At 55.1% G+C, this 20987-nt stretch overlaps 1 protein-coding gene and 2 long non-coding RNA genes across 6 annotated transcripts in view; 1 reads left to right on the forward strand and 2 right to left on the reverse strand.

Annotated features, from left to right (window-relative positions):
- Positions 1 to 20987, reverse strand: part of LOC127487350 (uncharacterized) — a 1183652-nt gene that overhangs the window by 159340 nt on the left and 1003325 nt on the right. The window lies entirely within an intron of this gene.
- LOC138844273 (uncharacterized) lies at positions 1807 to 10074 on the reverse strand. The gene is made up of 2 exons (XR_011379834.1): positions 9521 to 10074; positions 1807 to 2401 (listed from the first exon to the last, which is right to left on the reverse strand). It is a non-coding gene; the product is annotated as an uncharacterized lncRNA (long non-coding RNA).
- The window catches only part of ATP9A (ATPase phospholipid transporting 9A (putative)), a 136820-nt gene continuing 124267 nt past the window's right edge, over positions 8435 to 20987 (forward strand). For 2 of the 4 annotated variants that reach the window (XM_070051684.1, XM_070051685.1), the window contains exon 1: positions 8435 to 8736. In XM_070051684.1, coding sequence (XP_069907785.1) covers positions 8450 to 8736 — 287 coding nt within the window. In that variant the 5' untranslated portion in view covers positions 8435 to 8449. Of the gene's footprint in view, positions 8737 to 8949; positions 9068 to 14731; positions 14821 to 20987 lie in introns of those variants that run through there. The other 2 variants (XM_070051688.1, XM_070051686.1) reach the window with 2 other exon arrangements.

Here is a 20987-nt window from a genome sequence, read left to right on the forward strand (position 1 = left end):
CCTGGTTCCTAGCTCCTGGACTCAGCCTGGCCCAGCCCTGGGCATTAGGAAGTGAAACAACAGACGCATGTTCCTCTTTGTGTTCACCTCCCTATTTTAAGATTTATTCATTCATTCCCTAATTTAAAAAAAAAAAGTGTTGATCTCATCTTAAGTGCTCTTAGCCACAATACAATTTTATTTAAAAAGGGAGTGGGTTGAAAGCTGCAAGGAGAGGTTGTTGGAGAAAGTGCTCAGTGGGCAGATACAAGGGTGGGACCGGGTAGATGTCTAGCCCACCACCACCATCAGGCCTCCAGACAGCGCGTGGTGGGTGGAGGCTGCCACACCGGAGGGAAGAGCTAGGCACTCCATTCTTGGTCTCTGTGTGTCAGCTGCCAGAGCAGGTGGGTCCCCCTCAACCCACGGCCAGTATTTCCGTTTTCACTCAAGGTGGGGTGAACAAGCCACAGAGTTGGCAAACTTGATTGAATCCAGATAACTGGAGAGGAAGTTCTTATCTAAACCACCACGACCTGGCCCCACGCAACTCCAAACCACAGTTTAGGTGTCAGGTCTGGGAAATATTTCACGCCTGCAAAACATTTTCCCCTCGCCTGCGTGGACACCGTTCCAGGGTGAGCCCGCTTCTGACAGATGTGTTAAAGACCTGTGTGTGAGAGGGACGCCGAGTCAGCGGTAGCTACACAGTGCACTTTTCCTCTGCTTTTTTCACAAACACGGAACACTTTCGGAATTTCCCTGCTGTGCTCACATAAGACCTGTGCTAATCACCCCCATCCCAGAGTTCGCATCTGTGCTGCCAAGTGAATATGGAAATACTTTTTATCATCTGTGTGGAGTAGCTTTTTTTTTTTCTCCTTGTTTTTCGCTTTGAGAGGGAGACAAGAGCTCCCATCTGCAATGTACCTACAATGGTCCCGGATGCTGCCAGGAGCCAAGAATCCCAGGGTCTAGGGCTGCTGGCAGGAACGGAGTTATTCACTCCCTCACTGCTGCCTCCCACGGCCTGCACTGGGGGGACCAAAGGTGGGAATGGATGTGGGACGTGGGCGTCTTAACTGCTAGGCTAAATGCCCTCCTCTCAGTGTCACTGGCACTTGAATTCTCTAGGGTGAATTGTTACTTGAGGGGTGGCTAGGACGAAGGCTTGATGTTTTTGGGCGTGTTTGCCTTTGTTTTCCCTGCGTCTATACTGCGTGCAGGTGTGTGTCGAGTCTCAGGCCTGGTCTTTGGAGGCAGCTCTTGAAGGGCAGCTGGGCCTCCAGTACAGGCACAGCTGTCTGTCTAAGCTTATGGAGCAACGAGTAACCAGAGCAACCACAGAACTTGCTCTTTGATGGGCGAGCTATCCACCTGTCCCCTGAGGTCGCCGTCCTGGCTCCGTTCAAAGCTGTGTTTTGATACACAGGAGGTTAGGGGATTCTCAAGCTGGTGTTGGTTACACACTTTTTACTTTCTCGGTGACTTTTGATCCATGTTTATCTCCTTTAAAGGAAGAGAGAGAGAGATCTTAACATTTGTTGGTTCACTCCTCAGATGCCCCAAACAGCCAGGCTGAAGCCAGAAGCCTGGAACTCTGTTTGGACAGCCCAAGTCAAGGGCAGGAGCCTGGAATCCCCCCTCCTCCGTTTGGACAGCCCAAGTCAAGGGCAGGAGCCATCATCGGCCGCCTCCCAGGATGCGTTGGTGGGCAGCGTGTCACCAGTGGAGCTGCTGGGACTCCCACAGGCACTCCGATATGGGATGTGTGGGTACCAAGTGCTGCCCAACCTGCTGTGCCACAACAGTTGCCTACACGCTAACTTACAAGAGTAAAAAAAAAATAAGATTTTATTTATTTATTTAACAGGTAGAGTTACAGACAGTGAGACAGAGACAGGTCTTCCATCTGCCGGTTCACTCCCCAAATAGCCGCAACAGCTGGAGCTGTGCCTATCCGAAGCCAGGAGCCAGGAGCTTCTTCAGGTATCCACCACGTGGGTGCAGAGGCCCAACCACTTGGGCCAACTTCTGCTGCTTTCCCAGGCCACAGCAGAGAGCTGGATCGGAAGTGGAGCAGCCGGGACTAGAACTGTGCTCATATGGGGTGCTGGTGCCGCAGATGGAGGATTAACCCACTGTGCCACAGCGCTGACCCCGAAGAGTAAACTCTTTGACCTTTCCTGTCTGCCTTAAGTGGGGACCCCCGGAGTCCGTCATGCATGTGGGGAAGGTGGTGCCACGTTCCACTGTGTCTCACCCACGCCAGGTTGAACCAGGTGGCAGCTGACTGAAACCGCACCACGGAGGGTGCTGACACATCCGCACGTCCACAGGAAGCTCCCACAGCCAGCCTGTTCACAGCTCAGCAGGTCACCACGCCCGAGAGGAAATCCTGCACGTGTCATCAGATGAAAGTCTAGAAACAACATTAGAAGGTAGATGATAAATCGGGAATGGATGGGTTCATGGTTAGATGAAGTCCCAGCTCAACACTCGGGCTGGGTGAAATGTGGGGCTGTGGCTGAGCATCCCATATGGGCGATGGTTTCTGTCCTGGCTGCTCGTCTGCTGATCCAGCTCTCTGCTGTGGCCTGGGAAAGCAGTGGAAGATGGCCCAAGTGCTTGGGCCCCTGCACCCACGTGGGAGACCGGGAAGAAGCTCCTGGCTCCTACTTGGGATTAGCCCAGCTCCAGCTGTTGTAGCCATTTGAGGAGTGAACCAGCAGATGGAAGACCTCTCTCTCTGTCTCTCTCTCTGCCTCTCTCTGTAACTCTACCTCTCAAATTATAATTTTTTAAAAAAAAAATGTATACCGTGGACCCCACTTACCCCATCTGGGTGTGATATTTGATTGGGAGGCTTAGAGTGCAATTGGATGAGACCTTGACAAGGTTAATCTGGGGGTAAAATAAGCTGAGGGGAAGAGGCTGTTGCTGTTCCTTCTCTTTGACTCAGAAAATCTAAACCGTCCTACTTAGGCATGATAACAAATCTCTGCGTCTCTGTGTATCGGTACTTGGCTTTTTTTTTTTTTTTTTTTTTTAAGGCTTATTTTTATTTAGAGTTACAGAGAGAGAGGGAAGGATAGGCCTTCCATCCATTGGTTCACTTCCCCAAATGGCTGCAATGGACAGAGCTGGACCAGGCCAAGGCCAGGACCCAGAGCTTCATCTGGTTTCCCACATGGGTGGCAGGGGCCCAGGCACTTGGGCCATCTGCTGCTTTCCCAGGAGCATTAGCAGAGAGCTGGATCAGAAGTGGAGCAGCCGGGACTCGAACTGGCGCTCGTATGGGATGCCGGCGCTGCAGGGCCAGCTCCGATGCAGGCATCTTAATCAGCATTCTAACCACAAGACTAATCGCCTGCCCTTGAAAATATAATTGAAAAGGGAAAGTCATGACTCCCACAAATATAAAATGAAAGCATCTTAGAGATTTTGTTAACAGATTCACAATCTCTTATTTTTTAAAAGTACTTATTTATTAATTTATTTGAGAAGGAGAGATAGAGATCTTCCATGCACTGGTTCATTCCCCCAGATGGCTGCAATGGCTGGGCTGGCCAGGCTGAATCCAGGAGCCAGGAGCTCCAAGCACTTGGGGCACTTGGGCCATCTTCCACTGTTTTCTCAGGTGCATTAGCAAGGAGCTAGATTGGAAGTGGAACAGCCGGGACTTGAACCGGTGCCCATATGGGATGCAGGCACTGCAGGTGGCGACCTCACTTGCTGCACCACTTGACCCCTGACAACTTTCAAGTTGCAAACAACCAGGAATGTTGAAGTTATTTTAAAAAATCATTTATGTATTTGAATGGCAGAGTGATGTAGAGAGAGGGGGAGAGGTCTCTTCCATCTAATGGAAATGGCCACAACAGCTGGGCTGGTCCAGGCCAAAGCTGAGAACCAGGAATTCCACCCCGTCTCCCTCCCAGGCGGGTCCAGCAATCGTTTCTCCCCCTTCAAAGTCTCTTTGACCTTCACTTGGATCTCATCTCCCTGAAACGGGGACCCAGAACCTTCATTGCCTGGGACACTGTAGGTCCTCTGGGAAGAGCCTTCGATGAAAGATCGAATGTTGATTTCTGCCCCCTAAACCTCCTAGTGTGTTTTCGGTGGTTACACATAACAGTATTGTTAAAACGTAGCTAGACACAGTTGCTTGAGAAAGCTCTCAACCTAAGGCATTCTCTTTCTGGAAAAAAAAAAACCCAAAAAGGTAGGGGGATGATTATAGTAAGTGCCAGAGGTTTGAAAGTTATCTGACATCACCATCTAGCCCGGTGGCTCCAGAACCAGCCCCTCCTGTCACAGTTCCCCGTGGCTGTCCGTGGGCTTGCAGCTGCTCCTGGTGCCTGGTGGGAACACTGTACCTGCGGTGATAGGACAGCCCCTCCCCCCAGGGTATATTCAGCCCCAAGGTCAGTGGTGCTCTGCTCCAGGGACTACCTTGAGGTTCACTCAGTGGAAATTCACTGAGAACAGACGCCCAGCGTGGCCAGGACTTCCTCTCTGCGAAGTGACTTCCTGTTCTGGCCTCCCCACCTCTTCCATCACGGCCCCGCCTTCACTCTTTGCCCGCACTGCCAGCTCCTTTCTAGGCAGATCCTGTGAAGTGACCGCTCCCAGGACTGAGCGGGGAAGGCGGGGCTTGGTCAGGGAGAGGGTTGCTCTGTCCCCACCCCTAGTATAGCCCCCACGTCCCACTGCTGCCCCCAGAGCACCTCTGGAGGCCCCACAGGCATCTCTCCTATTTCCAAATGTCGGGATCTCTTTCCCTGCCTCCCTTCCTTGGGGATTACCTTTACCTCCCTGGAGAGAACTTTTTTTTTTTTTTTTTTTTAATTTGACAGGCAGAGCTATAGACAGTGAGAGACAGAGACAGAGAGAAAGGTCCTCCTCTGTTGGTTCACTCCCCAAATGGCCGCCATGGCCGTCACTTCGCTGATCTGAAGCCAGGAGGCAGGTGCCTCCTCCTGGTCTCCCATGCAGGTGCAGGGGCCCAAGCACTTGGGCCATCCTCCACTGCCTTCCCTGGGCCACAGCAGAGAGCTGGACTGGAAGAGGAGCAACCAGGACTAGAACTGGTACCCACATGGGATGCCGGCACTGCAGGTGGAAGATTAACCAAATGAGCCACGGCACCGGCCCTGGGAACTTTTTTTTTTTTTTTTTTAAAAAGATTTATTTACTTGAAAGGCAGAGTTACAGAGAGAGAAAGGAGAGACACAGAGTGCTCTCCCATCTGCTGGTTCACTCCTCAAATGGCTGCAATGGCCAGGGCTGGACCAGGCCAAAGCCAGGAGCCAGGAGCTTTATCCAGGTCTCCCATGTGGTTGCAGGGGCCCAAGCACTTGGGCCATCTTCCACTGCTTTCCCAGGTGCATTAGCAGGGAGCTGAATTGGAAATGGAGCAAGTAGGACTCAAACCGGTGCCCATATGGGATGCTGGCACTGCTGTGCCACAGTGCAGGCCCCTAGAAAACAAACCAAAAAACCACAACTCTTTAAAGAAAAAAAATATTAAAGTGAAATATGCACACTAACTAGAGAAAAAGTAGAGTCCCGAGAGAACAAGAATAGGGAACATTTAACATCCACTAATGAAAATGCTAGCAAGGGAACATGTGTGCCAAAGTGGGGAGGTTGATGGGATGTATATGGAATTCATGGGTAAATTAAATTATATTAAAAAAAAAAACCCATGTGGAATCTTGTTTAGAGACAAGCATTGCTGATAGTACGACTTAGGGAAAAAGAGTAATATTCACAGTCAGCCAGGGGGCTCGTTGGAGCCGCTCGGCCACGGGCGCCCTCCACACGGCAGAGCTGCTCTCAGCACCACGGCAGCAACGGCCCGCGCTGAGCCCGGCTCTGTGTGCTGGCGCCTCTCTGGTGGCCTCACTCAATCTTCCCAGTGAGCCGTGGCGCTGGTCCTGTCGTCCCCATCTCGCAGGTGGGGAAAGCGAGGGCCTGCTGAGCGCCATGGGCCTCACCTTGCACGGCAGGGAGGCGGTGGAGAGGATAAAGCCCCCGGAGGAGGGAGCCCCTGCCTTAACTCCATGTTTTAGAAGTCTGGGCACCTTCTGCGGAGTGCAGCCCTAGGAAGGCTCCACGGGGCCAGATGTTTGATTCAGAAATAGTCCAGAAGTGTCTGATGACTCGGGTTCAGCTGCTCACTGGAGCAGGACAGGCCGGCCGGAGCCCAGTCCAGTTCCTTGCTACCCTTGTGGCTCTCTGCGGGCTGCTCAGGGCTTGCGCGTTCCTCCCCTGTGCAGTGCTTGTGTGATCTTTGAGACTCAGCTCGCAAAGATGTTGGGACGACAAAACGTGGGCCTCCCTGCAGGTTTCAGCTGCTTGGCCAAGCAACAGCGCACGGCTCCCGTAGAGCCGCTGGGCCCTCAGCTGTGCGTTTGTGGTCTTCTTGCTCTTCTCTGGTGCCCTGTGTCCCCCCGGAGCCAAAGATGTCACAGTGCCTACAGCTGATCCGAGGAGAGTGGGGTTGGAGAGGCAACGCTCCAGAGAGCGGTCAGGAGCAGGTGGGGCCTTCGCTGAGGCCGCAGTGGGCGTGGCCAGGCGCTTCCACTTCCTCCACTCCACAGGCGTTTATCCGGAGTTGCTGCGCTAAGTGTGGGGCGTTGTTCTGGAAGCAGGAAGCCAAGCAGACCAGGCGTGTTGGCAGAAGAATGCTAAGAGCAGTGCAGACGCTTTCTCTGGGACCAGTCGCACTTCCTGGCGTGGGAGCCCCATTGCCTCCTCCTCCCTTCGCTAGAGGCCCACGTGGTGCAACGTCTGGTGGCTCCACCCTGTGTCGTAGCAAACAGATCAAGAGGAGCCACGCCCAGCAAGAAGTAGCATCAGGTGATACTATTTGCTTTAGGGGCAGGTGTTGGTTAAATGTTAGCTCGGGCATCCCATAGCAAAGTTCAAGTCCAGTCCGGCTGGCTCTTCCACTTCCAATCCAGCTTCCTGCCAATGCGTACCCTGGGGGGCAGTGCTTGGGCCCCTGCACCATTTGGAAGGCCCGGATGGAGTTCTAGGTTCCTGGATTACACCTAGTCCAGGCCTGGTTGAAGCTTCCCAAGCTTTCTCTCTGCCTTTCAAGTAAACTAAAATAAATAAACATTAAAAAACAAGAATGCTGTAGTTGCAGTTCATCGGTTGCAATGTATTATTACCTCTTGCTTCTGAGGCTCTTTAATTACATATTGATTTTTAACCTCCCTCCTTCCCTTCCTTTTTTCTTTTAAAGATTAATTTACTGGGGCTGGCACTGTGGCGCAATGGGTTAACGCCCTGGCTTAAAGTGCTGGCATCCCATATGGGCGCTGGTTCGAGACCCGGCTGTTCCATTTCCAGTCCAGCTCCCTGCCTGGAAAAGCAGTAGAGGATGGCCCAAGTCCTTGGGCCCCTGCACCTGCCTGGGAGACCTGGAAGAAGCTCCTGGCTCCTGGCTTCGGATTGGTACAGCTCCGGCCGTTGTGGCCAATTGGGGAGTGAACCAGCGGACAGAAGACCTCTCTCTGCCTCTCCCTTTCTCTGTGTAACTCTGACTTCCAAATAAATAAATAAATAAATCTAATAAAAAAGATTAATTAATTTATTTCAAAGGCAGAATTACAGAGACAGGGAGAGACAGAGAAATCTTCCATCAGCTTGTTCACTCTGCAAATGGCCTCAAAAGTCAGGGCTGGGCCAGGCTGAAGCCAGGAGCTTCGTCCAGGTCTCCCATGTGGGTGGCAGGTGCTTGGGCTGATTTCCCAGGAGCACTAGCAGAGAGCTGGACCGGAAGTGGAGCAGCAGCTGGGACTCCTGCGGGAGATTTTATGGGCTGCCCACTCCACAGGTGGCCGCCTAACCCGCTGTACGCCCCCCCCCCCCCAATTCTTTCCTTCTTCTCCCCAAGCGTTACTGGGCCCTTGAGAAGTTGTGGGTCCTACACAGGGAGTGTGAGTGCGAATGACTGTTTAGCGGGTCTGGGTGGAGGAGGCAGGGGTGTGTGCGAGGCTGGGGCCTGAGCGAGGGGCACGGGTTCAAGTCCCAGAAGGGAATGAAGCTGTGCGGGTCTGTGCGTGTGATGGTGAATTCAGGAGTCCAAGCGCAGGGCGAGGCTGAGGGGCCTGAATTGCTGCCCGCGCCACAGCGGGTTGATTGCTGGGCAGGGGGCGTGTGGCCGGCTGCGCGTGTGAACATGAACCTGGGAGGAAGGAACCAGCAAGCGAGAGAACCCGGGTCCACCGCGAAGGTCGGATTTGGGGGTTGCGGCGGACGGGCGCGCGCGCGCACTGCGGGCCGTGGGCGGGGGGCGCGTGGCCGGGTGGGCGCGCGTGGGGGGCGCGCGGCGCGGGCCGGGGGCGGGGACACTGCGGCGGCAGCGGCGGCGGCGGCGGCGCGGACACAGCCCGGCCGCCCCCCGTGGCAGGCGCGGCGCGGAGCGAGCGGGCGCGGCGCGGAGCTCGGGCCCATGGTGCGCCCGTGTCCGTCGGTCGGGCCGCGCGGGCGGCTCCGCGCGTGGCCCGGCGCTCGCGACCTCGCCCCTTCGCTGCGGGCCCGGCCCGCCCGCTGCCGCCGCCTCCTCCCCCGGGGCGGCGCGGCGCCGGCGGGCGGCGGCGCGGAGGCCGGACCGGGCGGCGGCCCAGGCGGCGCGGGGGGCGCGGCGGCCAAGGCGGGCTGCGCCGCCGACATGACGGACAACATCCCGCTGCAGCCGGTGCGCCAGAAGAAGCGGATGGACAGCAGGCCCCGCGCCGGGTGAGTGGGCCCGGCCGCCGCTCCTTTGTCCGCGCGCCCTAGGGCCCGGCGCTCGGCGCGGCCAGGCCTGACAGGTCGGCCGTGCCCGGCGCCATGAGCGCGGCCCGGGCGGCGGCGAGGGTGTGGGGTGGGGGTGGGGTCCGCAGCTCCAGCCCAGGGTCAGGGCCCCCAGCCCGGTCCCTTCCCTGCTGGGCCCAGGCGCCCGGCTGCCTTGCGCCTTTGGAAACCCCGAGAAGCCGGGCCCGCCCAGCGCTGTTTACATAGCGCGCTGAATTAAGAGCAGCCGCGCTTTGGAACCGATTTATTGTTTCGAAAACGACTCGTTGGCGCTGTAAGCACGATTTGGTCGATGCTGGGCCGTGCTGTGCGCGTGGAATGTTCCTCGCACCCCGGGACGGGCTCCGCTTCTGAGGGGGGGGGCTCGGCCTCCGCCGCGGGGTGGCCCTGCTAGGCTGCGCGGAGACCACCTGCGGTCCGCATGGCTGCCGGCCTGGGCTGGGCCCGGACTGCAGCCCTAGAGGGTGGGAGGAGGCTTCCATCGGCCGATGGATGACGCTGCTCTCCCCGGGGGTCGGGGGAAATTGGGGGAAGGAGCCCCAGGGCCGTGGCGGGGGCTGCCACCTGCTGTGCCCTTGTCGCTGCCGCAGACCCGGAGGGCCGCGCGCAGAGGCGGGGGCTTCCTTCCCTGGAGAGGGAGGGGGACGGGCGGGCGGAGTCTGCGCCCTGCCGCCATCCCGCTGGGAGGCTGGCGCTGAGGTCCGGGGGCTGTGGCCTCGCCACTTACCTGGTTGGAGGGAGGGGGGTGGTGCAAACGCCGAGTCCCCCGTTCCGCCCAGCCCCGCCAATCAGAGTTCCCGGGGGTGGGGCCCGGAGCTGTGCGTGTTCGCGGGCGGCCCAGGTGCGGCCTCCGCGCCCCGCCCTGGCCCTGCGCGCCCGGTGCTCTCGGGGCGCGGCCCCCGGCGGCCCCCAATGCGGCGTCGGTTGCTTGGGTGGGCAGGGCGGACCGCGGGGGTGGCGTCCACAGGTGTCCGAGGAATGGTGCCGGTTGCCATCTTGCGGGGTCTTTGTCCCTGGCTTCCCGGAATGCTCGGGCGCGGGCCTCACTGCTGTTCCTCAGAGCAGGAAGCAGGCGGTGGAGGGTGCGGGGCGGACACCGCGCTCCGGCTGCCCGGGCCCCCGCCTTCCCTGCGGGGACTCCCGGCTGGTGCGCACGCTCAGTATTTTAACGAGTTAATTTGAGCAGTGGAGGCTGAAGTCCTGGCTTTACGAATTCTAATTCGTGCCAGGAATGATGATCGGACGCCTACTGTGTGCCGTGGATGAGGCGAGGGGATGGAGATGCGAAGATGAATTAAACTCGGGCTGCTTTGCAGGTGCGGGGCCGACCCTGGCTGTGTCTGAAACCAGCCCGGGAGCTTGGCTGCCACCCGCTGCCCCTTGCTGGGCCCCTGGAGTGAGAGTCCGGGGCCGGACTTGGTGTCCACCGTCAGCGCTGTGTGTTCTCAGGGTCTCCATCCGTGGATTTAAGCAACCACTGAGTAAAAATGCTAGGAGTAAATGGTGTCTGCCATTCGCTAAGCAGTGCAGTGTAGCATGGACGTTGTATAGGGTATGGTAGTCTCAAGGGATGACCTGAAGTCGGGGGAGGATGTGGGCAGGTTATTTGTGCTGCTTTATTTTTTTTTTAAGATTTATTTATTTATTTGAAAATCAGAGTTACACAGAGAGAGGAGAGGCAGAGAGAGAGGTCTTGCATCTGATGGCTCACTCCCCAATTGGCCGCAATGGCCGGAGCTGTGCTGATCCGAAGCCAGGAGCCAGGAGCTTCTTCCGGGTCTCCCACGTGGGTTCAGGGGCCCAAGGACTTGGGCCATCTTCCACTGCTTTCCCAGGCCATAGCAGAGAGCTGGATGGGAAGTGGAGCCATATGGGCGTTAACCCACTGCACCACAGCACCCGCCCCATGTGCTGTTTTATATAAGGGACTTGAGCATCCTTGGATTTTCGCGTTTAGGGGTGATTAGGAAGGAATAGCCACTGATACTGAGGGGCAATTGTACAGTTTTGAAAACTCCCAGTAATGTAGTCATACTTGTGATTCAGCGTATTAGACAAAAATGCTAATAATTACTTTAAAGTGATCCTGACTGTGATAGAAATATGCACCATTGATGTAGAGACCCAGGGGGAATGGTGCAGATAATAATGTTGTAAAGGAAATCATGTTAAAATGGAGGCTCACACCCTCTTTAGAGTACTTTTGGAACTGATTTATTTCCTGAAGAGTGACAAGAGTTCAGATCCAAGTGCTGTATGTGGAGTGTCAGGCGCTTGCCTGTGTTTTCTTGTATATAATCTGATTTGTAGGACCAGCAGTGTGAGGTTGGGAATCTTGGAATACTTTGGAAGCAGAGAGGTGGTGGCTTCCTGAAACGTGACCAGGCAGATAAAGGAAGAAGAACCTGATGGGTGTGGGTCAGGCTTTCTACTGGGCACTGGACTTGAGTGGCCCTGGGTGTTTGGGGCTACAGACAAGGAAACCAAGTTACATACTTGGTTCAAGGTCACAGACACAGTGGCTGAGGAGCCGAACTTGGACCTGGTCTGCTCACGTCACCTGGTGGAGCTGGGCAATGAGGCTGATGAGGGTCTTGGGGGGATTTGTGGTTAGAAAACAAAAGCAAGGTGCCGGAGTCCCAGGGGCAGTGTGGTAGTGCTGCCATCAGTCTGCTTATTTGCTGGAGGATTCCTCTGGCTCCGCGCCTGCTCTCAAGGCAGGGACCACCCACATCCGGATACTGAAAATAACAATCGGAATGGTTTAGTTTGGAAAGGAGAGGTCTTTGCCCCACATGGCAGGAAGCTGTTCTAGGAATCATGACCTTTCCTCTGGCTGAGTGGGGCTCCCCTTGGTGAGATGCCAGAGGTTGGATTTTAGGAGCCTGGTCTCTGTAGTCGGGGGCTGAGCTGGAGCCTGGCTCTGCCACTTACCAGCTGTGTGATGCTGGGAGTTTCTTTACCTCGCTGGGTCTCGGTGTTTTTCTTCTGTAGGGTGGGAATAACAAGAAGTAGATACGCTGTGCAGGACTGGGTTTTGGATTTTGTTTTTTATTCTCAGAGTTATTTTGAGACTTACTCTGTATACAGTGCAGAGCAGTAAGCACTCAGTACACTAACAGTGATAAGTGGGTATTCGAGGTTTGCCTGTGGGGTTCTCCTATGCCCCTGAGAGGAAGGGGCCTTCGATGGAGAGAAATTCAGAAATATTATGGACCAAAAAAGGTATGAATGTCACTGCTCTTGCCTAATTCAGGGAAATGAATAACTATTTATTTTTCTTAAAGATTTGTTTATTTGAAAGGCAGAGCTACAGAGAGAGAGAGAGAGAGAGAATTAGAGACAGAGCGCTCTTTCATCTGCTGGTTTACTCCCTGAATGGCCACAATGGTTGGGGCTGGGCCAGACTGAAGCCAGGACCCCAGAACTCCATTCAGCTCTCCCATGTGGGTGACGGGGACCCAAGAACTTGGGCCATCCTCTGCTGCTTTCCCATGCACATTAGCAGGGAGCTGGCTTGGAAGTGGAGCAGCTGGGACTTTAACCTCATACATATATAGAATGCTGGTGTCACAGGCATTGGCCTAACCCGCCGTGGCACAACACTAGCCCCTAAGCTCCGAAGTTGTAAAAGAAGCATAAGAAAACCTGTGCTGCTGCCTTAGGGAGGGGTGAGTTCATTCTTAGCCTACTCTTGTGCCTCTCACTGGTCCAGACCTTTGCCAGCTGATGGGGTCCACTCTGTGCATCTTAGCTGTATGATCTGTGTGCATTCATGGGGGGACTTGGGGCGTGGGTGCCAGGAGCAGGGGCTACCAGGCCAAGGGGCGACACCTCAGGTCCCTCTGTCTGCCTGCCGTTCTCTTTCCCTCAGCTTGGGGTGTCTGTTTAGGTAGCGTTTGGCTTCTGAGATGACTTATTTCATCTTTAAATATGAGACTCATTTTCTTGTGGAGTTATATATATATATATGTTTATATTTAAAGATTTATTTATTTATTTTAAAGTTACAGAGAGGCAGACGCAGAGGCAGAGATGAGAAAGATTGTCCATCCGCTGGTTCACTCCCCAAGTGGCCGCAATGGCCAGCTGGGCCAATCCAAAGCCAGGTCCAAGAGCTTCTTCTGGGTCTCCCATGCAGGTGCAGGGACCCAAGCACTGGACCATCTTTCGCTGCTTTCCCAGGCCATAGCAGAGAGCTGGAACAGAAGTAGAGCAGCTGGGTCTCGAACCGGTGCCCATATGGGATGCTGGCACTGCAGGTGGTGGCTTTACCCTCTATACCACAGTGCCGACCCTAGAAGTTACATTTTATGTTCTTTTTTGTTTCAAAGACTTCTTTATTTGGAAGGTGGAGTCACAAAGAGAGACATAGGTAGAGACTTAAAGAGCTTTTCCATCTGCTGATTCACTCCCCAAATGGCTGCAATGTTCAGGCCTGAGCCAGGCCAAAGCCAGGAGCCCAGAACTCCATCCAGGTCTCCCACGTGGGTGGCAAGGGCCCAGGTTCTTGGGCCATCGTCTGCTGCTTTCCCAGTCGCATTAGCCAGGAGCTGGGCTGGAAGTGGAACAGCTGGGACTGGAACCAGTGCACTGAAATGGCATTGCAGGTGGTGGCTTAACTCACTGTGCCACAAACCCTGTTCCGTAGTTTGTATTCTTTTATGTTATGGTCCGTTGGGGGCAGCCAAAGGATCAGAGAAGCTTGGGAAAGAAAACAGAGTTTGTTACACTCCCAGATCCTGGGGACAGAAGGTGCACACGCCGGGCCATGTCACACTGGGATAGGTGAGAGCTGCCAGGGTGGTTAGGAGGGAGAAGACGGGAGCCAGGGAATGGTGCAGGCCGCGGCTTTGCTGGGATCTCCTCAGTACCAGCCAGGCCGGGCAGGGTGAGCCAGGCCAGGCAGGGTGAGCGGCGTCGGGTGGCTAATGTCACTGATCCCCTGGTGGGCTCTGGGCTGTGCACACCGGCCGGGTCTGCTCACCTGAGCCCTGGTCCTGGGATGATGCAAGCAGAGCACTGCTCTCTGCTGGGGGACAAGAGGCCTTGAGGGGATCTGTCCCTGCTGGGGTGAGGCTGCATCAGAGACAGGCTCCTGCCAGGAGCTTTGTGATGTCCAAGCACTGGGACCCTGGGAGGGACGGTCTCTCCCTAGCCAAAAAGGTTCTTTACCACGTCAGAACTTGATAATATATGGAAGATTTGAAAATATTTTCCATGGGGCTGGCATTATGGTGCAGCAGGTCAAGCTGGCACCTGTGACGTTGGCATCTTGTGCTAGGCATTGGTTTGAGCCCCTATCACTCTGCCTTTCCAATAAATAAATATTTAAAAAGTTACCATATGTATAACTTATGTATGTGAAGAATATTTTATAAAGATGCAATCTCTCTCTCTCTTTTTAAGTTTATTTATTTGAAAGCAGAGTTACAGAGAGGGAGAGACAGAGAGAGATCAATCTTCCATCTGCTGGTTCACTCCCCAAATGGCTGCAACAGCCGGAGCTGGGCCAATCCGAAGCCAGGAGCCAGGAACTTCTTCCAGGTCTCCCACGTGGGTGCAGGGGCCCAAGCACCTCCCCCTGACTTGTCTTCCACTGCTTTCCCAGGCACATTAGCGGGGAGCTGGACTTGGCGCCGCAGGCCGATGCTTAACCTCCTACACCACAGTGCTGGCCCTGAGGTCAATCTCTTCATAGAAGGGAACCAAGTAATGACATCTGGAGTATTGCAGAGGTTACACAGGCTGTGTATGGCGGGCAGAGAAATGGCCGCGGAGCGTTTGTCTCTCATCACCTGTGGAGCTGGTAACGTTGCCTGGCAAAGAACCTGAACGGTGTGAGGAAGCAGACACACCCCGGAGTATCCCCGAGGGCTCGTGTGATCACTCAGTGCTCAGCCGGGAAGGGCGGCGGCAGGCGCGTGAGTGTGAGCACCGGAGCGATCCCGAGATGCCGCGCTGCGGGCTCGGAGGTGGAGGAAGGGGCCAGGTTGGCAGCCTGGCGCAGCTGGGAAAGGCGAGGAGGTGGGTGCTGCCCAGGGGCTGCTGGGAGAGCTGTGAGATGGCACATTTGCACTGTTTGGATGGTAGACTTGGAGGAGACTCACTGTCCCACGCAGCCTGTCCCAGGCAGGGGCTGGGGGCCTGGGCAGGAGAGCACGAATGTCCATCCGGGATGTTTGTGTGATGCATCGCCTGACCGAGGAGGAGAGAGCAAGTGTTCCTTCAGGACCTGCAGTGTTTTGGCTCTGAACTGCTGCTTTGTGGCCTGGGTGTTGTTTTTGTTTTTGTTTGTTTTTTAAATCCTTGTGTTACTGATTAGGAAACCAAGACTCCGGAAGCTGGAGCAATTAGTGGGGGCCAAGAGTGGGTGGGGGCAGCTAATGACAAGTCATGGGGGGGGGTGTGCAAGCCAGGGGAGGGGCTGGTCCCCGGGGAGTCAGGGCTGCAGCTTCTGTGTAATTGTTCTTCCTCCTGGAACAATGAGGATTTTTGTTTGTTTGTATTTTGCCCAGGGCCTGCAGGATGGAGAGTTTGGGGGTGGCCATTGTTTAAAGTGTGTGTGTGTGTGTGTGTGTGTGTGTTTAGAGATTCATTTATTTATTTGAAAGGCAGAATTACAGAGAGGCAGAGGCAGAGAGAGAGAGGTCTTCCATCTGCTGGTTCACTCCCCAGATGGCTGCAACAGCTGGAGCTGGGCCAATCCAAAGCCAGGAGCCAAGAGCTTCTTCTGGGTCTCCCATGTGGGTGCAGGGGCCCAAGCACTTGGGCCATCTTGTGCTGCTTTCCCAGGCCACAGGAGAGAGCTGGATCGGAAGTGGAGCAGCTGGGACTTGAACCGGCGCCCGTATGGGATGCCGGCACTGCAGGCAGCGGCTTTACCCACTATGCCACAGCGCCATCCCCAGGTATATTGTGTTTTGAAAAGTTCTATGTTTAAAAAGAAGAAGAAGAAGAAGAAGAAGAAGAAGAAGAAGAAGAAGAAGAAGAAAAAAAAAAAAAGAAAACAGGATTGTCAGTTATAATTTAAAGTCCTCAGGGCAGGCTGTTGGCTCAGTGGCCCTGTAGTGAAAGGTTTAGATTCTGAGGTTACAGAGGCCGTGACTGGTCTGCCAGTTTTGTTTTTAAAGATTTATTTTTATTTGAAAGGCACAGTTAGAGAGAGAGGGAGAGACACAGAGAGAGGGAGAGATAGAGATCTTCCATCCACTGGTTCTCTCCCCAGGTGGCCGCAGTGGTCTGGGCTGGGCCAGGCTGAAGCCAGGAGCCAGGAGCCTGGAGCTGGGCCAGTCTGAAGGAGCTTCATCTGGGTCTCCTGCCATGGGTACAGGGGTCCAAGGACTTGGGACATCTTCCTCTGCTTTCTTGGGTGCATTAGCAGTGACTGGACTGGAAGCAGAGCAGCCAAGACTTGACCCAGTGCTCACATGGGATGTGGGTGTCCCACATATGGGTACCTGAGTGCCATAATGCCACCAGCTGGGACTTGAACCAGTGCCCACACAGGATGCCAGCGTTGCAGGTAGCAACTTAACCATTACACCACAATGCCTGCCCCTGGTTTTGCTGTTTTACTTGTGTGTGTGTAACCCTAGGCCACTGTTGTGTCATGTGATACCTCAGTTTCCTGTTCTGCAAAATGGGGACAGAGAGTGCTTGTGTTGTGGGGCCCAGAAATGTCCTGACACACTGAGGACCAGGCCCAAGCCTGCTGCAGTTTCTTGTCCTGGGTGACGTCAACTCTTTTTTTTATTTATTTTTTATTTATTTATTTTTTTGATAGGCAGAGTAGACAGTGAGAGAGAGAGAGAGAGACAGAGAGAAAGGTCTTCCTTTGCCGTTGGTTCACCCTCCAATGGCTGCCGCGGCCGGCGCGCTGCAGCCAGCGCACCGCGCCAATCCGAAGGCAGGAGCCAGGTGCTTCTCCTGGTCTCCCATGGGGTGCAGGGCCCAAGCACTTGGGCCATCCTCCACTGCACTCCCGGGCCACAGCAGAGAGCTGGCCTGGAAGAGGGGCAACCGGGACAGAATCCGGCGCCCCGACCGGGACTAGAACCCGGTGTGCCAGCGCCGCAAGGTGGAGGATTAGCCTAGTGAGCCGCGGCGCTGGCCAACTCTTTTTTAAAAGCAACATCAATGCATTTGGAAAGCACAGGAAGAGATCTCCCATCTGCCGGCCCACTCCCCAGATGCCTGCAACAGCTCGAGCTGGGCCAGGCTGAAGCTGGGCACTGGGAACTGCATCTGGGTCTCCCGTGTGGGTGGCAGGGACCCAGTCACCCGAGCCATCCCCTGCCGCCTCTGGGGTGTGACCAGCAGGAAGCTGGGATTGGAAGCAGAGCTGGAACTCAGACCCAGGCAGGGTGCCCTGACGTGGTACAGGTGCCCTGAGCCTCGTCTTAGCTGCTGTGCGAAGGCCTGCCCCAGCTCCTCCCCTTTCTGGAACATTGCGCAGGGCCTGACTGAGCACGACCTCTGGCCGGCCAGACGGTGGCCACAGAGGACCCAGCTGCCCTGGAAGCGAACGTGGACTCCACAGAGCGCTCCTCAGGTTCCTGAGGCCCCGGGCCCATCAGCGACGCGCATTTCACTGTTGGGTGAAAGGAAAAGGCTGTGCGTGTAGGGGCTCTCCCTGAGCGCGTCTGTCTGTCTGAAGTCTGTACTTGCTGTCGGAGCTGTCGTCTGGTCTGTGGGGCTGAAGTGCCCGTTCTCTCCCTCGCGACAGAGGCAGCATCAGGCACAGTCCTGGTTTTTCACGGAGGTTGTGTTCTGTGCTCTGCACCGTCGCTCCTCGGGAACCAGAGCGGGCCTCTGGTCACCCGGGCCGTCCGGAACCTGTTGACAGACGCCACATTAATGCCAGTCGTTGGCTCATGAACACCGGACTGCTGGCCAGCGGCACCGGCCTGGAGCCTGGACAAGCCCTCCATGTATTCCCTAAGGCACACCGCGGCCGTCTTGTGTGTAGGGGCGCTCCTGCCCTGCACGGGGGAGCCATGCAAATCAGGAACATTCCTGAAGATAGCACAAACATGCAAAAAACACGCCCTAAATAGCTCCCCAAGGACTCTTGGCTCCAGTGTGAGAGCGGTGAGCATTCTGCTGCAGGCGGGCCCTGCCGGAGCTCAGCTGGGAAGGGGCGGGGCCATGCAATAATTGCTGTCCTGTCTGTGAGTGACGGGGAAAGTGACTTGGGGATTGGTTGTGGGCTTCCAAATGGGAGGTGTAGGTGAATTTGCAAGTGTGGAAGCTGAGTAATGAGGATAGACGGCATCGTGTGTGTGTGTGTGTGTGTGTGTGTGTGTGTACACGTGTGTACGGACAGTGCGTCCTGTGTGTCTGCAGCTTCAACATCCATGGATTCAACCAACTACACTTTATTTTAGGAAAAAGCTACATCCGTACTAAACACGTGGGCTTACTTTTTCATGTCCTCATTCCCTAAATGATGCGGTACAGCAACTACTTACAGAGTGTTACGTTGTACTGCGTATTACGGTCATCCAGAGATGGTTTATGGTGTATGGGCAGGGGTCAGTGCTGTGGCCTAGGGGGAAAGCCACAGCCTGCAATGCTGGCGTCCATATGGGACACCTGACTGCTCCACTTCCGACCCAGCTCCCTGCTAATGTGCCTGGGAAAGCAGCAGAGGACGGCCCAAGTGCTCAGACCCTGCACTCATGTGGGAGACCCAGAAGTTCCATGCTCTTGGCTTAAGCCGGGCACACCCCAACTGTTGCAACTGTTTGGGGAGCGAATCAGCAGATGGAAGATCTGTCTGTCTGTCTGTCTGTCTCTCACTGTCTCTCATTCTCTCTCCCTCTCTCCCTCCCTCTCCTCTTCCTGTAACTCTGACTTTCAAATATATAAACATTACATTTTTAAAGATTTATTTGAGAGCAGAGTTATAGACAGATCTTCCACCTGATGGTTCACTCCCTAAATGGCTGGATCGGCCAGAGCTGAGCCGATCCAGAGCCAGGAGCCAGGAGCTTCCTCCAGGTCTCCCACGCGGGTGCAGGGGCCCAGGCACGCGGGCCATCTTCCACTGCTTTCCCAGGCCATAGAGGAGCAGCTGGGGCATGAGCTGGTGCCATGTGGGATGCTGGCACCACAGGCAGAGGCTTAAACCTACTATGCCACAGCACAGGCCCCAAAAACGAAATCTTAAAAAAAAAATAAAGTGCATAGGAGGATGTATGTACATTACATGCAAATATGGCATTTTACTTTATTTTAATTATTGATTGTATATTTTTGCTCATTTGAAACAGTGATAGAGAGAGAGAGAGATCTACTCACTGTTCACTCCCCAAATACAACAGCTGGAGCTGGGCTGGGCCAAAGCCAGAGCCCTGCACTCGGTCTGCGTCTCTCACTGTTGTGGCAGGGACTCAGATACTTGAGCCGTCACCTGCTGCCTCCCAAGGTGTGCATGAGCAGGAGGCTGGAATCAGAAGCCGAGCTGGCACTCGAACCCGACTCTGACATGGGATGATGTCCCAAGAGGCATCCCACCTGCCATGCCAAACGCCTGCCCCAGACAGGCCATTTTATATGAGGGCCTTGGAGCATCCTCAGAGCTGGGTAGCCTTTGGGGTCCTGGAGCCAGTCCTCCCCCGGCAGCCAGACGCACAGCACAGGCGGTGCGTGCTTTAAGATGCTTTCTTTGTTGTGATGGCAGCAGCATTGGGTACAGAGCGTAACAGGTGTGTCGGCGTGGGTGAAGTTCAGAGACCCCAGCCCTTCCCCTCTCGCTCGGAGTGGAGAGGAGAAGTCTCAGCAGCTCCAGCTCCCCTTGGATGGCAGCGGTCGGAGCAAGCCTTGGCCGTGGTCCATCAGGAAGTGCTCCCTGCGTCCTCTGCCAGCTGCCCGGCTGCACTGGTGCCATCCACTTCCAGTCACAGAGCCCCTGCGCTGCCCGGGACTGCCGCAAACCAGGCCCGCCGCTCTTGTTCCCTTGGAGACCTGGGGATGTGTCCTCATTACCCAAGCGGGGTCCTGAGGGTAGAGCAGGATACAGGGGCACCCCCAGCCACCCTGTCCAGGGCTCTTCCTGGTTGCACTGTGGCCAGCCAGGGAGGGGAGGCTCCTACATGTCAGGCCCTGGGGAGAGAGGGCCGCTGTTCAACCTTGACTGGACATCTGACCTTGACCGCAGCAAGCTGGAAGGAGGCAGCAAAGCCCTGAGCCATTGGTCTTAGGGCTTTTGGCTGTACTTCCCAGAGGGGAGAGTTGTCAGTGTCCTTACTCAGGTACAAGCCAGCCGTGCGTCCTGGCTGCCTCTGGATGTGGACCAAGGTTCCTGTAGCTTCACTCGGGAAGGCAAGTGGATGTGGGTTTAGTTGGGAAAGAAAGGCTAGATGTAGCATTTCTTAAAAAAAATTAGTTTTTTAAAAAATGTATTTATTTATTTTGAGAATCAGAGAGAGAGAGAGAGGAGGGATAGAGCCTCTTCCATCTGCTGTAACAGCCAGCACTGGGCCAGGCCGAAGCCAGGAGCTTCATCCGGGTCTCCCACATGGGTGGCAGGGGCCATCTTCTGCTTTTCCCAGGCACATGAGCAGGGAGCTGGATTGGAAGTGAAATAGCTGGGACACGAATTGTTGCCCACGTGGGATGCTGGCAGAGGAGGTAGTGGCTTAACCTGCTACGCCACGGCGCTGACCCCTAGTTGTAACATTTTTGCCAGTGACTTTTACCTACGCTATCATAGCATTGGTTCCTTCAATGCCTGAGTGTGAAAGCTTCCTATAATGGATTCAAAGACCAGCCAGTGAGAAATATCTCCATAGATCACTAATTTTTTTTAAAGATTTATTTTATTTATTTAACAGGCAGAGCTACAGAGAGAGGTAGAGACACAGAGAGAGGTCTTCCATCCGCTGGTTCACTCCCCAGATGGCCGCCAACAGCTGGAGCTGTGCCAATCCGAGACAGGAGCTAGGAGCTTCTTCCGGGTCTCCCACGCGGGTGCAGGGGCCCAAGGACTTGGGCCATCTTCTACTGCTTTTCCAGGCCATAGCAGAGAGCTGGATGGGAAGTGGAGCAGCCAGGACTAGAACTGGCACCCAGATGGGACGCCGGCACTTCAAACCAGGGCATTAACCCACTGAGCCACAGCGCCCGCCCCTAATTTTTTTTTTTTTTTTTTTTTAAGAGAAAGGCAGAGTTGCAGAGAAGGAGAGGGA

The sequence above is a fragment of the Oryctolagus cuniculus genome, chromosome 11 (genome assembly GCF_964237555.1).
Source record: "Oryctolagus cuniculus chromosome 11, mOryCun1.1, whole genome shotgun sequence".
NCBI lineage: Eukaryota > Metazoa > Chordata > Mammalia > Lagomorpha > Leporidae > Oryctolagus > Oryctolagus cuniculus.